Here is a 12,500-nt window from a genome sequence, read left to right on the forward strand (position 1 = left end):
ATCCATCCATCCTCTCTTCTTCTTTCTTTGAGTCTCTCTTTCTTTCTCCACCATCTCCCCATCTCCACCTTCTCCCCATCTCCACCTTCTCCCCATCTCCACCTTCTCCTCATCTCCACCTTCTGTCCATCTCCACCTTCTCCCCATCTCCACCTTCTCCTCATCTCCACCTTCTGCCCATCTCCACCTTCTCCCCATCTCCACCTTCTGTCCATCTCCACCTTCTGCCCATCTCCACCTTCTGTCCATCTCCACCTTCTGTCCATCTCCACCTTCTCCTCATCTACACTTTCTGCCCATCTCCACCTTCTTCCCCTTTTCACCTTCTCATCTCCACTGTCTCTCCATTTCCACCACCTCCACCTCCGTATCTTCACCACCTGCTCTCCACCAACTGCCTCATAAATAACTCTCAGAGTAAACACTTTCTGTAACTTCTCTTCTGCTGAAGTTTTATCTACTCCTAACTATAACTCCTTTCCCCCGTCAGCCTGAAGCCCCCTCCACGTTCTCAAGGCTGCTGTGTCCGTCACCTTCAGTCCAGATAATAAATGTTTGTATTCATTAGCTGTGTCCCAGTTTGTTCTTAAAACTGCTGCGTCTCCACATTTCACCCAAAAGTGTACACTCCTCACAGTCCTATTCACACTGAAGGTGTCTATTTTTATCCAAGTGACAAAAGCAGAACAGCACATTGAGGTTTTAAAACCAACACTGCCACACTGAAGATGCTTCATTTTTCTCAGATTAGACAGGAAGCCCAGGATAGGTAATGGGTTGGGCAGCACAAAGTCCCAGGTTGGGCATGAAGAAGCCTATAGATGGTGAAAAGCCCCAGGATGGGCAAGAGACCCCAAGTTGGTCAGAACAAAGCCACAGGGTTAGATGTGAAGAAGCCTCAGTTTGGACAGGAAGCCTGAGGATGGCAACAAAGCCCCAGGATGGGCAGAAAGAAGCCCAAAGATGGGTAGATATAAGCCCCAGGATGGGCAGATAGAAGCCCCAGGATGGGGAGAAAGAAGCCCCAGAATGGACAGATATAAGACCCAGGATGGACAGATATAAGCCCCAGGATGGGCAGAAAGAAGCCCCAGAATGGACAGATATAAGCCCCAGGATGGGCAGAAAGAAGCCCCAGGATGGGCAGATAGAAGCCCCAGGATGGGCAGAAAGAAGCCCCAGGATGGGCAGATAGAAGCCCCAGGATGGGCAGGTATAAGCCCCAGGATGGGCAGATAGAAGCCCCAGGATGGGCAAATAGAAGCCCCAGGATGGGCAGATAGATATAAGCCCCAGGATGGGCAAATAGAAGCCCCAGGATGGGCATGAAGATGCAGAGGCAGGATTAAGTCAGAGATTAGTCATTTGTTATCATGTTGGTTCTGTCTGTTATCTGCTACAAGTCTCTACCCTTCTGTTCCTTGGTGCATGATGGAGTTTATGTCCGTTTGGGGGTAAAACATTATGTTTGATATGTTTGGTGTTTGATTTGATAAAACGATGCAATAACACGAAGGCTTTCACACACTGGATGAATTCCCGTGAGAGGTTTAGGACACTTTCTCACCCTCGTATTTCAGTTTTTTCTTTTTTTCAAACCCCTTTTGCTTATCATTTCCTTATGTAAACTTTTCACTGCTCCAAGACTATGCACTGAAAGTGATGGAGCTGACAGTGATGAAGTGATGAGATTATGGCTTAAATAAATAACACGAGGAAAAAAACAGGAGTGTAAAATATTAATAATAGTGTGTGAAAATATTCTGCTAGCTGTGCATTTGTGTGATGTGTAAGGATTGAGAACTGGTTTGAATCAAAACTCCAGTGATGGGGTCCTGAAAATATGTCTGCGATAGTTTATATTTTACTGCCACCTAGTGGCTACAGAGCACAGTGTTTGAATATGACATGATATAAAGTGTAAATAAATGACAGGTACACTGTGTGATTAGTGTGTATTGCCAAGTAAACAAATCTAATTACAGGATTCCATCAGTTCTTACTAATATCAGTCCTGTATTGACCCCCCAGCCCCCCTCCCCATCTAATCCCCTCTAGCAGAACCCAACCCGATCCACACACAACAGAGTTGGACAGATTCGGACAAGACACCCCAGTTTGGGTATGATGAAGCCTGAAGTTGAGCAAGAAGAAGCCATGGATAGGGAAGAAGCCCCATGATGGGCATGAAGCCCAGGCTTGGGCAATGAAAAGCCTCTGGTTGGGCAGGAAGCTAGAGGATGGGCATGAAGCCCAGGTTGGGTACAAAGAAGCCCCAGGTTTCAGCAGGAAGAAGTCTCAGGTTGGGCAGGAAGCCTGGAGTTGGAGAGGAACCCACATGATAAGCAAGAGGCCCCATATTTTTCAGGAAGAGTCCTCATTTATTTCCTCTGTTATGATTGTATTTGAATCAGACTCCTCAAACTGGGGTGGTATCTTCGGTGTCTAATCAGCTGTACTAAAACGATTTCCTGTACTCAGAGCTGAGGTAGGTCCAAGGGGAAGAGCACAAGGAATTATGTATAATGCTAACTACATTTCACTTTTTTTTAAAATCACATGTTTAATTAGCATAAAAAATACTGGTGCTTTAATGAATGAAAGCTTTCTGAAGCCGGTTTTCGTTTCTGTTTATCATGTCTGGTGCTAAAGGCCATGTTCATATCTTTAAAAAAAAAGCTTAGCAGTACGTGTACAGTATATCTGTTAAAACAATAATATAATACAACCAACATAAAATCACATACAATAGTTTTAACAGTAAGAAGGACGCGAGGAGAAGCGATGCTGAAGCTGCTGCAGCTCATCTGACTTTCAGGAGTCCTTTATCTGGAGTCTTCAGGACAGTTTTCGGTTTCTCAGTAACACCACAAGCTGCACTTTTTTGTCTTATTAACTTATTACTAATCTTATGCTATTCCAGCAGCCCCGCCTTCCCACATCCCTGAAACTGCATTCGAATAAAAATAAAATCACGTTATATTGTTTTAACAGTAAGATCTGAGGGGAGTAACAGGCTCAGTTTGACTCCACAGCATTAACATTCATGTTAGCATTAGCATTATCAGCATGTATTTCATGCCCTTGACGCTCTCACATTAGGATAAAACATGATTCGGACGTATTTGTCATCTTTTTCCTCTGGCTGTCCATGATTTAGGAAGTTAGCATTAGCATCACTGTTAGCGTAAACATGGTTCAGGCCTCTGATGTGCCTTTGAGCTGCTGCAGTTCCGTCGCCACTTCGGTTTGGGCTACTGGGCGTTTCTTCTGAAACAGAGCCGCAATTTCCTCAAAGGTCTTTCCTTTAGTCTCAGGAACTCGTAAACACGTGAAGACGGTGAAACCAAACAGGAGAACCACAAAGATGATGAAGACGTACATATCACAGAGTTTCTGCAGGAAAAAAAACATTCAGTTATTAGTCTTTTGTTCACAAATTGTGTTTCCGTGTTAAAATGGTGGCTAATAGCTTCCTGTATTTGTTGCTAAATTTGCCCTCTGTGTCTGTCAGTCCTAGTGAAGGAGGCGTGGCCTATGTGTTTGTCAGTCCTAATAAAGGAGGCGTAGTCTCTATGTCTATCCTGTGAGTCCCAGTGAAGGAGGCGTGGCCTATGTGTCTATCTTATGAGTCCCAGTATAGGAGGCGTGGCCTCTGTGTCCTGTGAGTGTCAGTGCAGATAGACTGATGACTTTAAAATAAATGTTTGAGTTGTGTTGTTATAAAATCTAAAGGAATGGGAGGGGCCACAAGTAGTGTGCACTTCCTGAGGGATTGTTGAGTGTACTGAGTGCACTTTACCTCTACGTAAGGGAAACACATGCCGATGATGAAGTTACTGGTCCAGTTGCAGAAGCCGGCGAGTGCGATGGCTGCAGGTCGCGGCCCCTGACTGAACAGTTCAGCCACTATGAACCATGGGATTGGACCTGGTCCGATTTCAAAGAAGCTCACGAACAGAAAAATGGCCGTCATGCTCAAGTAACTCATCCAGGAGTACGTGTTCTGGAAAGTGCAAACATAAGAAAAGACAATAAACCAATCAGCACTCACTGCAGGAAAGTGGTAGAGGCGGCGATCTGAAACATAAGCAGTATATACAAAGCTGTACAGGATTAACCAGGATTAAAACATACATTTACATAAAATAGACAAATCATTCATGGTAAGATCTCTACTCTGTTCTTTAATATAAAGTCAGGTCACAAGTTATCATTTTCAGTAAGTAGACTAAATAAATGGTATTTTCTTACACTTTGTGCTTGTTTAATATTAAATCTGTGCCATTTTAAGAAACATGAAAGCTTCAGGATATTGTGACATTTATAGTTTTTGGAGGCTGACGTTAAGAGAAACTTGATGGAGAATGATGTTAGTCGACCATGAATAAAACACAAGATGAGGGATTTTTTTGTGCACACTGCAGCACCTCTCCTGTCCACCAGAGGGCGCTGTGTGCTCCAGCTCGGCTATAACGGTGAGAAATCGGTCACACCTTCAGTTTATTAACTCATCACTCATAAAAACAGCTTCTCACTTTATCTTATCACTTTACTGTGTAAACTTCTCAACTCCTACTCATGAAGATGATCACATTTGATTAAATTACTTTGCTGGACTTTGATTGTTTAGAAATCTTTTGTACTACATCATGTTACCCTGGCAACAAGAGCAAAATCACGTTTTAACCGCCGCACAAGTCCACACACAACCGCATTACGCACTCACTGATTCTGCGTCCTTCCTGTTTCATACGGCAGGTAGGTCGCGTCTAACATACACGCTTCATGGAACGTTATGTGTAACTTTAAAGAGATAAAAATTATGATGCGTTGTTCTTTAATGAATAAAAATGTCCTCGTTAGTGAACTGCTGTGGTGTAAGAGGACTAAAACACTCAGGGCCTGCTTTTATAGGAAAATAATCCACTTCAGTGCAGTAACGGGGAATGAACACATGCTGTAATTAACTACCGGGCTGCCTGAAAGGTCACATGACCAGACACACACCTGTCTTACTGACACAGAGACAGGCAGTGAGACAGTCTCACATCATCATGAGTTTGAGTTTTAGCGATCTCACCAAGTAGACGAGTCCGATTGTCATTCCCACTGCACAGCAGCACATTCCACCCAAACCGATTAACATCAGGGTTCTTCTACCGGCCCGGTCCACCAGAACCACCTACACACACACACACACACACACACACACACACACGCTTTTATCTGACTCAGTAATACATACAAAAACAGTTTATACACATTTATATATTGTATATAATCAGGTTTATGTGCACTATATAGTGAATAGGGCGTGTGGTTTGGGACACGCCCACAGTGGCCTGATGATGATGTTAATGTGTAATATATGCTGAATAGGGCGTGTGGTTTGGGACACGCCCACAGTGGCCTGATGATGATGTTAATGTGTAATATATGCTGAATAGGGCGTGTGGTTTGGGACACGCCCACAGTGGCCTGATGATGATGTTAATGTGTAATATATGCTGAATAGGGCGTGTGGTTTGGGACACGTCCATGTTGTACAGAACATTGCTAAGCAGTGAAAAGATCACGTGTGCCTCACGTGTAATTATGTTTCCGTGGAGATAAAAGCCCTCTGCCGTATCTCAGCTGTGTGTGTGTGTGTGTGTGTGTGTGTGTGCATGTGTGTGTTAGTGTGTGTGTGCATGTGTGTGTGCGTGCATGCGTGCGTGTGTGTGTGTTCCAGCACTGTTTGTCTTGTCATTAGTGTGCACTCACTGACAGCAGTGTGAAGACGGTGTTTACGACTCCGACTCCGATGGTGGCGTAGACGGGCTGAGCGACTCCGGCCTTGTGGAAAATGGCGGTGGAGTAATAAAAGATCTGGAATAAAAATCACGCAAAGAGCAGAACAAACATTATTGTTTGACTGCGGTTATAAAACGACTATCGCAATGATGTGGGCAATAAAAGACAAATATAATCTGATATAAAAAGCAGAGTAAAAAGCTGTGAGAGAGGCGAATCACGACTCACGACTCACTGATTCACTGATTCAGTTCTTTCTTTAACTCTATTTGATTCGTTCGATTCAGAAATATGGAACAGATTCAGCGTCGACCCCGGACGCGTTAAATAACAGACGATATCTGAGAAAGAATAAAAGCGTTTGATTCTTCGTGTTCGTTTCTCACAGCGTTAATTCCAGAGAATTGTTGCGACAGATGCAGCATCAGAGCCACGAACAGCTGCTGGCGATACTGTTTCGCTCGTAAAAGCCTCCATATCGAAATCTGTGCCTCTTTCATGGCCTCCTCTTTTTCTGCCTGCATTTCTGCGATATCCTTCGACGTGTCGTATTCTCCTTTAAGCCGCTTTAAACCTAAAAACACACAGTAAACCATTCGCCTAAGATACATCGCACATCACACACAACACCACAACAATGTAGCAAATGAAATAAATAAACTTCATATGTTTAATATATTAGAAATATTAGATAACAATAAATAACACCAAATGTAAAACAGAAATAAATAAAATGACAATAAATTGTGTGTGTGTGTGTGTGTGTGTGTGTGTGTGTGTGTGTGTGTGTGTGTGTGTACTTCTGCAGGCCTCCTCCTTCTTGCCCAGTTTGATGTACAGGTATCTCGGACTCTCAGGACAAAATGGCAGCAACAAACTCTGCAGAACTGCAATCGCTCCACTTAAACCCAGCAGCACGTGCCACATGTCAGCATTCCCTAACAGGAAGTCCAGGCCTAGAATCTGAAATACACAAAATATATATCATTATTTTATTATATATAAAAATATACATTATTTCTCTACACGCCTCCTTCACTGTGACTGACAGCACACACACACACACAGAGGCCACGCCTCCTTCACTGTGACTGACAGGACACACACACACAGAGGCTACGCCTCCTTCACTGTGACTGACAGGACACACACACACACAGAGGCTACGCCTCCTTCACGGTGACTGACAGGACACACACACACACACACAGAGGCCACGCCTCCTTCACGGTGACTTTATTGTAAGGAGGTAGTTAGATGATTAAATATTTTTACAGTTACATCATATTCATTGTAAACGAAACACTCAGTAATCTGGCCGATACACATCCCCTTTGACCTTTAACCCAGAGCGTGTTCTGTGAGTGTACTGTGCGTGTACTGTGAGTGTTTACCTGGCTGATAAGGATGCCAATGACGACGGCGAGCTGATGCAGCGTTCCTAGCGCTCCTCTGTATTTCACCGGAGCGATTTCACCGATGTACATTGGAACGAGTCCGGACGAGAGACCTGCAACAGACCAGAGAGAAAAACGCAAACCCACTTCCTGTTTGAAAAAACTTCCTGTAGAGAAGGTCAGGGAAATGACAGTGCATGCAGTGTGACAGTTAAGGTCTCATGGGGGTTAAACTCAACGAAACCTACCTCGCTGCCTCCTGAACTTTACAGTGACTATACTGACTCCCTGCCTCACTGACTCGCTGCCTCACTGACTCGCTGCCTCACTGACTCCCTGCCTCACTGACTCGCTGCCTCACTGACTCGCTGCCTCACTGACACGCTGCCTCACTGACTCCCTGCCTCACTGACTCCCTGCCTCACTGACTCGCTGCCTCACTGACTCGCTGCCTCACTGACTCCCTGCCTCACTGACTCGCTGCCTCACTGACTCGCTGCCTCACTGACTCCCTGCCTCACTGACTCGCTGCCTTGTTGTTTATAAGCCATTTATAAGGCCTTTAAATAGTAATATTTAAACTGATGAAGCGGTGTGTGAATGTGTTTGTGAATTGGCCGGATGTATATTATGCTATATGATATTATACAGTAACAGATCAAGGGGAAGTGGATAAGGGCGTGTCACACAGCACAGCCACAGTGTTTACCGCAGTAGAAGCCCATGACGGCGCGTCCCGTGATCACCATGACGTGAGATTTTCCCATTTTAGCCAAAGCCATGAGCAGACTCGCAGCCAGGGCGAGAACGTTCAGCACCAGCATGCCTTTAACCCTGAGACACAAACCACGTTTACACCATTATTATTATTATCATTATTATTATTATCATTATTATTATCATTGTTGTTGTTGTTGTTTGTAGTAATAAGAAGTCTTTATTTCCTTAAAAATAAAAACAAACAAAATGTTTTTATTGACATTTGATTTGTTTTTAGCAAATTTAGTAAAGTTTTTAAAACCCTCTACTTAGATTTTTGTCATTTTAAAAACGTATGTAAATATCTTTTTCACATTTCACATTCGTATATAAAATTCTGTGATGTTTATATACAGATAGATAAAAATAAATGTTTTATTTGATCAATGCACATTTTATTTGAATTGTATTTGCGATTTTTCAAAATTACAGATCCGTAAAAAGACGATTTTAGAACACAGGGCTGGCATAGCATTCGTATCCATGATTTATTTTGGTCCCATGTTTATATTTAAATATAACATTAAATCATTTCCTTTCATTAATATTATTTGTATTTTATTCAAAATATATTTGTAATTGTAAAGAAGTTAAAATATAAAATGTAAATAAATGTAAACTCTGTATGCATACAGTACAAGTCATATCCACATATATTTAATATTTATATTTATATATCTAAACTGGTTCTCAAATAGCTTATTACATTTTTAAATGTAAATTTATATTTTAAAATGTAAATACTGTATGTAATATGCAAGAGCATAATTATGTTTTTATTATTATAATTATGTATAAAATTATTGAACTGAATTACATTTAATTAGCTGAATTTTTATTTTGATTGAAATTGCATATTTTATTGTTCAAATTAGTGTGTGTGTGTGTGTGTGTGTGTGTGTGTGTGTGTGTGTATATGATTCATATTTATACATCTATAAAATGCATATATTTAAATAGAATGCAATAAATGATTTTGATTAAATGCCTTTTTTTCAGTTGCATTTTTTCTGAAATTAAAGTACTTTACCTTCCTCTGAAATCAGCGACGAATCCCACCAGGAAGGACGAGATGATTCCTCCAACAGGGAACATGGACACGGATAAGGACCAGTACATGGTCAGAGAGGACGTCTGCATGTGCTTGCCGTCAGCATCAGGTAGTGTAACGTTACCATGTTCATCAACCACGACAAAGCCGAGTGCGCGAGCGTAGTGGTGTTCGATGACCTGCGACACACATGTGCACATCTGTCAACACCTGCATTAATATTAATTTTAATATTAATAATAATAATAATAACAATGTTGCGTGTGTGAGAGAGAGAGACCAGCTGTGGTGCGTTTATAACTCCAGTCCCGTATCCGTACTGCAGAGAACCGAGAGCAGCAGCAAACACAGCCAGAGCAAGAGTACCTGTTAATTGCTACACACACACACACACACACACACACACACACACAGAGGAAACACACACACCACTAATCACCTCAGAACACTAATAATGTTTTAAGAATTAAAATGAAAATGATTTAAAATGTTCTGGTATTCACACCGATCAGCCAGAACATTAAAACCACTGACAGGTGACGTGAATAACGTTGATGGTCTGGTTACCGTGGCACCTGTCGGGGTGGCGGGGGGACTATATTTATTAGGCAGTAAGAGATCAGTTCTGGAAGTTGACGTGTTGGAAGCAGGAAAAATGGGTGAGTGTAAGGATCTGAGTGACTTTAACAAGGGCCAGATTGTGATGTCTAGACGTCCGGGTCAGAGCGTCTCCAGAACAGCAGGTGTTGTGGGGTGTTCCCGGTGTGCAGGGATTAGAACCTACCAAAAGTGCTCCAAGGAAGGAGAACCGGTGACCCGGAGACAGGGTCATGGACTCCCGAGACTCACTGATGTGTGTGAGGAGAGAAGGCTAGTCCGTCTGGTCCGATCCCACAGAAGATCTACTGCAGCACAAACTGCTGAAGAAGTTCATGCTGGTTCTGATAGAAAGGAATCAGAACACACAGAGCATCACAGCTTGCTGCGTGTGGAGCTGCGTAGCTGCAGAGCGGTCAGAGCGTCCATGCTGACCCCCTGAACACCTCCCAAATCTCCTACACTGGACACGTGATCATCAGAACTGGACCATGGAGCGATGGAAGAAGGTGTCCTGGTCTGATGAATCAGGTTTTCTTTTACATCATGTGGAGGCCGGGTGTGTGTGTGTGTGTGTGTGTGTGTGTGTGTGTGTGTGTGTGTGTGTGTGTGGAGGCAGTGTGATGTGCTGAGCAATGTTCTGCTGGGAAACCTCGGGTCCTGCATTCATGTGGATGTTACTCTGACACGTAACACCTACATTGTTCAGGAACGGTTTGAGGAACATGACAAAGAGTTCAAGTTGATGATTCGACCTCCAGATTCCCCAGATCTCAATCCCATCGAGCGTCTGTGGGACGTTCTGGACAAACAAGTCCGATCCACGGAGGCTGCACCTCACAACTTACAGAACTTAAAGGATCTGCTGCTAATGTCTCGGTGCCAGATCCCACAGCACACCTTCAGAGGTCTTGAGGAGTCCATGCCTCGATGAGTCAGAGCTGTTTCGGAGGCATAAGGAGAGAGGGACCTACACGATATTAGGCAGGTGGTTTTAATGTTATGGCCGATCAGTGAAAATATATATTATACGTATGTATACAGTAGATTTGCTGTCTTGGTTTAGGATGAACCCATTTGTTAAATAAAATAAAATAAATATTAAAATAAAATTAAATGATTAACATTGAAAATAAAAAATATCTAAATGTAATAATATAAGATCAGTAAGTGCCTGTTTGCTGTGTGAGGTAAACATTTGTGCTGAGTGAGAAATAAAACACTCAATTATTCTTATTTTTGAGACTATTAACAGTGAATTATCAGTTTTAAAATATAATAAGCACGAACTCTTTAATTCCAGTTTACAGTAAGTATTAATTCATTCATTTTTTACTACATGTGAACGCGCTAAAGTAAAAAGTAGGAGGTTCCTAGTTGGAAGAGTTCCCACCTGTCCTGAATCTAGCATAAAATAATCAGTGACTATTCGTTGACAGTGGTGATCAGGGATTGGTCACTGAGAACAGTGGTGATCAGGGATTGGTCGTTGAGAACAGGGGTGATCAGGGATTGGTCATTAAGAACAGTGGTGGTGAGGGATTGGTCGTTGAGAACAGGGGTGGTGAGGGATTGGTAGTTGAGAACAGTGTTGGTCAGGGATTGGTCGTTAAGAACAGTGGTGATCAGTGATTGGTCGTTGAGGACAGTGGTGATCAGTGATTGGTCGTTGAGGACAGTGGTGAACAGTGATTGGTCGTTGAGAAAAAGGGTCGTCAGTGATTGGTCATTGAGAACAGTGTTGGTGAGTTATTGGTTGTTGAGAACAGTGCTGGTCAGTGATTGGTCCGTGAGAACAGTGGTGGTGAGGGATTGGTCGTTGACAACAGGGGTGGTCAGGGATTGGTCATTGAGAACAGTGGTGGTCAGTGATTGGTCGTTTAGAACAGTGGTGATCTGGCATTGGTCGTTGAGAACAGGGGTGGTCAGTAATTGGTCGTTGAGAACAGTGGTGGTGAGTGATTGGTTGTTGAGAACAGTGGTGGTCAGTGATTGGTCATTGAGAACAGTGGTGTTCAATGATTGGTTGCAGCTCGGTCATTCTTTACACAGTGGTGATGAGTGGAGTGAATCTGTTCTCTCAGCAGCTGTGATGTGAGCTGGAGAGCTTTATCGAATGCAGGACAGTCACTAACATCTGCTTAAAAAGTCGCTAATTCTGTTGTTAGGCACTTTTTAAAAATATTACGTCGCTAAAGGGTAATAAATAGGTGAAAAGTCAGCAAGTTAGCACCGCTGACTGTAGTTACCGGATTTGCGTGCCCTGCCCGATCTGCACCTGATCTGTACTGCACATTCATGTCATTTCATAACATTACAACACATTCTGTGACGTTTCCAAATGACTCACACACTGTATATAAACGTATATGAAGTCTGCTAGAAACAGCAACAATTACAACATGTTCTCTTCTAGTAACTGAAACATGTTTCATTGATGTAACATGTTTAGACTGCCAGACTCACACTATTCATAATAAGTAATAAGACTTTTTAACATTATGATAAAAGTCGTGAGGTTTTTGCGTCATCGTGACCTTCAACGCCTTTGTGGATTATCATTATGTTTTTTATTAGCATATAAAGCATTTACCATTTACTGATTGTTCCATTGAGAATAAATGCAAACATTAAATTATTCAAGAATGATTCAATTACTAAAATTTGTGTACAGTAGTTATTTTAGGATATACGGTGCGTTCCATTAATATTGGCACCCTTGCTAAATATGAGCAAAGAAGGCTGTGAAAAATTCTCTTTATTGTTTAACCTTTTGATCTTTTGTTAAAAAAATTCACAAAAATACTCTGCTCTCATGGATATCAAACACAACACAGGTTTATCCATATAAATATATTTGTTAAATATAGGTGTGCAACAATTATTGGCACCCTTTTAGT

The 12,500-nt window shown here is 42.4% G+C and overlaps 1 protein-coding gene across 1 annotated transcript in view; it reads right to left on the reverse strand.

The window, feature by feature from the left end:
• Positions 1-2,614: 2,614 nt before the first annotated feature.
• slc2a2 (solute carrier family 2 member 2) overlaps positions 2,615-12,500 on the reverse strand; it is a 12,225-nt gene continuing 2,339 nt past the window's right edge. Inside the window, exons 2-11 of the mRNA XM_017491654.3 lie at positions 9,284-9,379; positions 8,983-9,182; positions 7,903-8,027; positions 7,191-7,306; positions 6,597-6,759; positions 6,183-6,370; positions 5,767-5,871; positions 5,084-5,185; positions 3,803-4,006; positions 2,615-3,396 (exon numbers count right to left, since the gene is read on the reverse strand). Of these exons, the coding sequence (XP_017347143.1) occupies positions 3,199-3,396; positions 3,803-4,006; positions 5,084-5,185; positions 5,767-5,871; positions 6,183-6,370; positions 6,597-6,759; positions 7,191-7,306; positions 7,903-8,027; positions 8,983-9,182; positions 9,284-9,379 (1,497 nt within the window). The 3' untranslated portion in view covers positions 2,615-3,198. The remainder of the gene's footprint in view (positions 3,397-3,802; positions 4,007-5,083; positions 5,186-5,766; positions 5,872-6,182; positions 6,371-6,596; positions 6,760-7,190; positions 7,307-7,902; positions 8,028-8,982; positions 9,183-9,283; positions 9,380-12,500) is intronic.

Source organism: Ictalurus punctatus, chromosome 17 (assembly GCF_001660625.3).
Source record: "Ictalurus punctatus breed USDA103 chromosome 17, Coco_2.0, whole genome shotgun sequence".
NCBI lineage: Eukaryota > Metazoa > Chordata > Actinopteri > Siluriformes > Ictaluridae > Ictalurus > Ictalurus punctatus.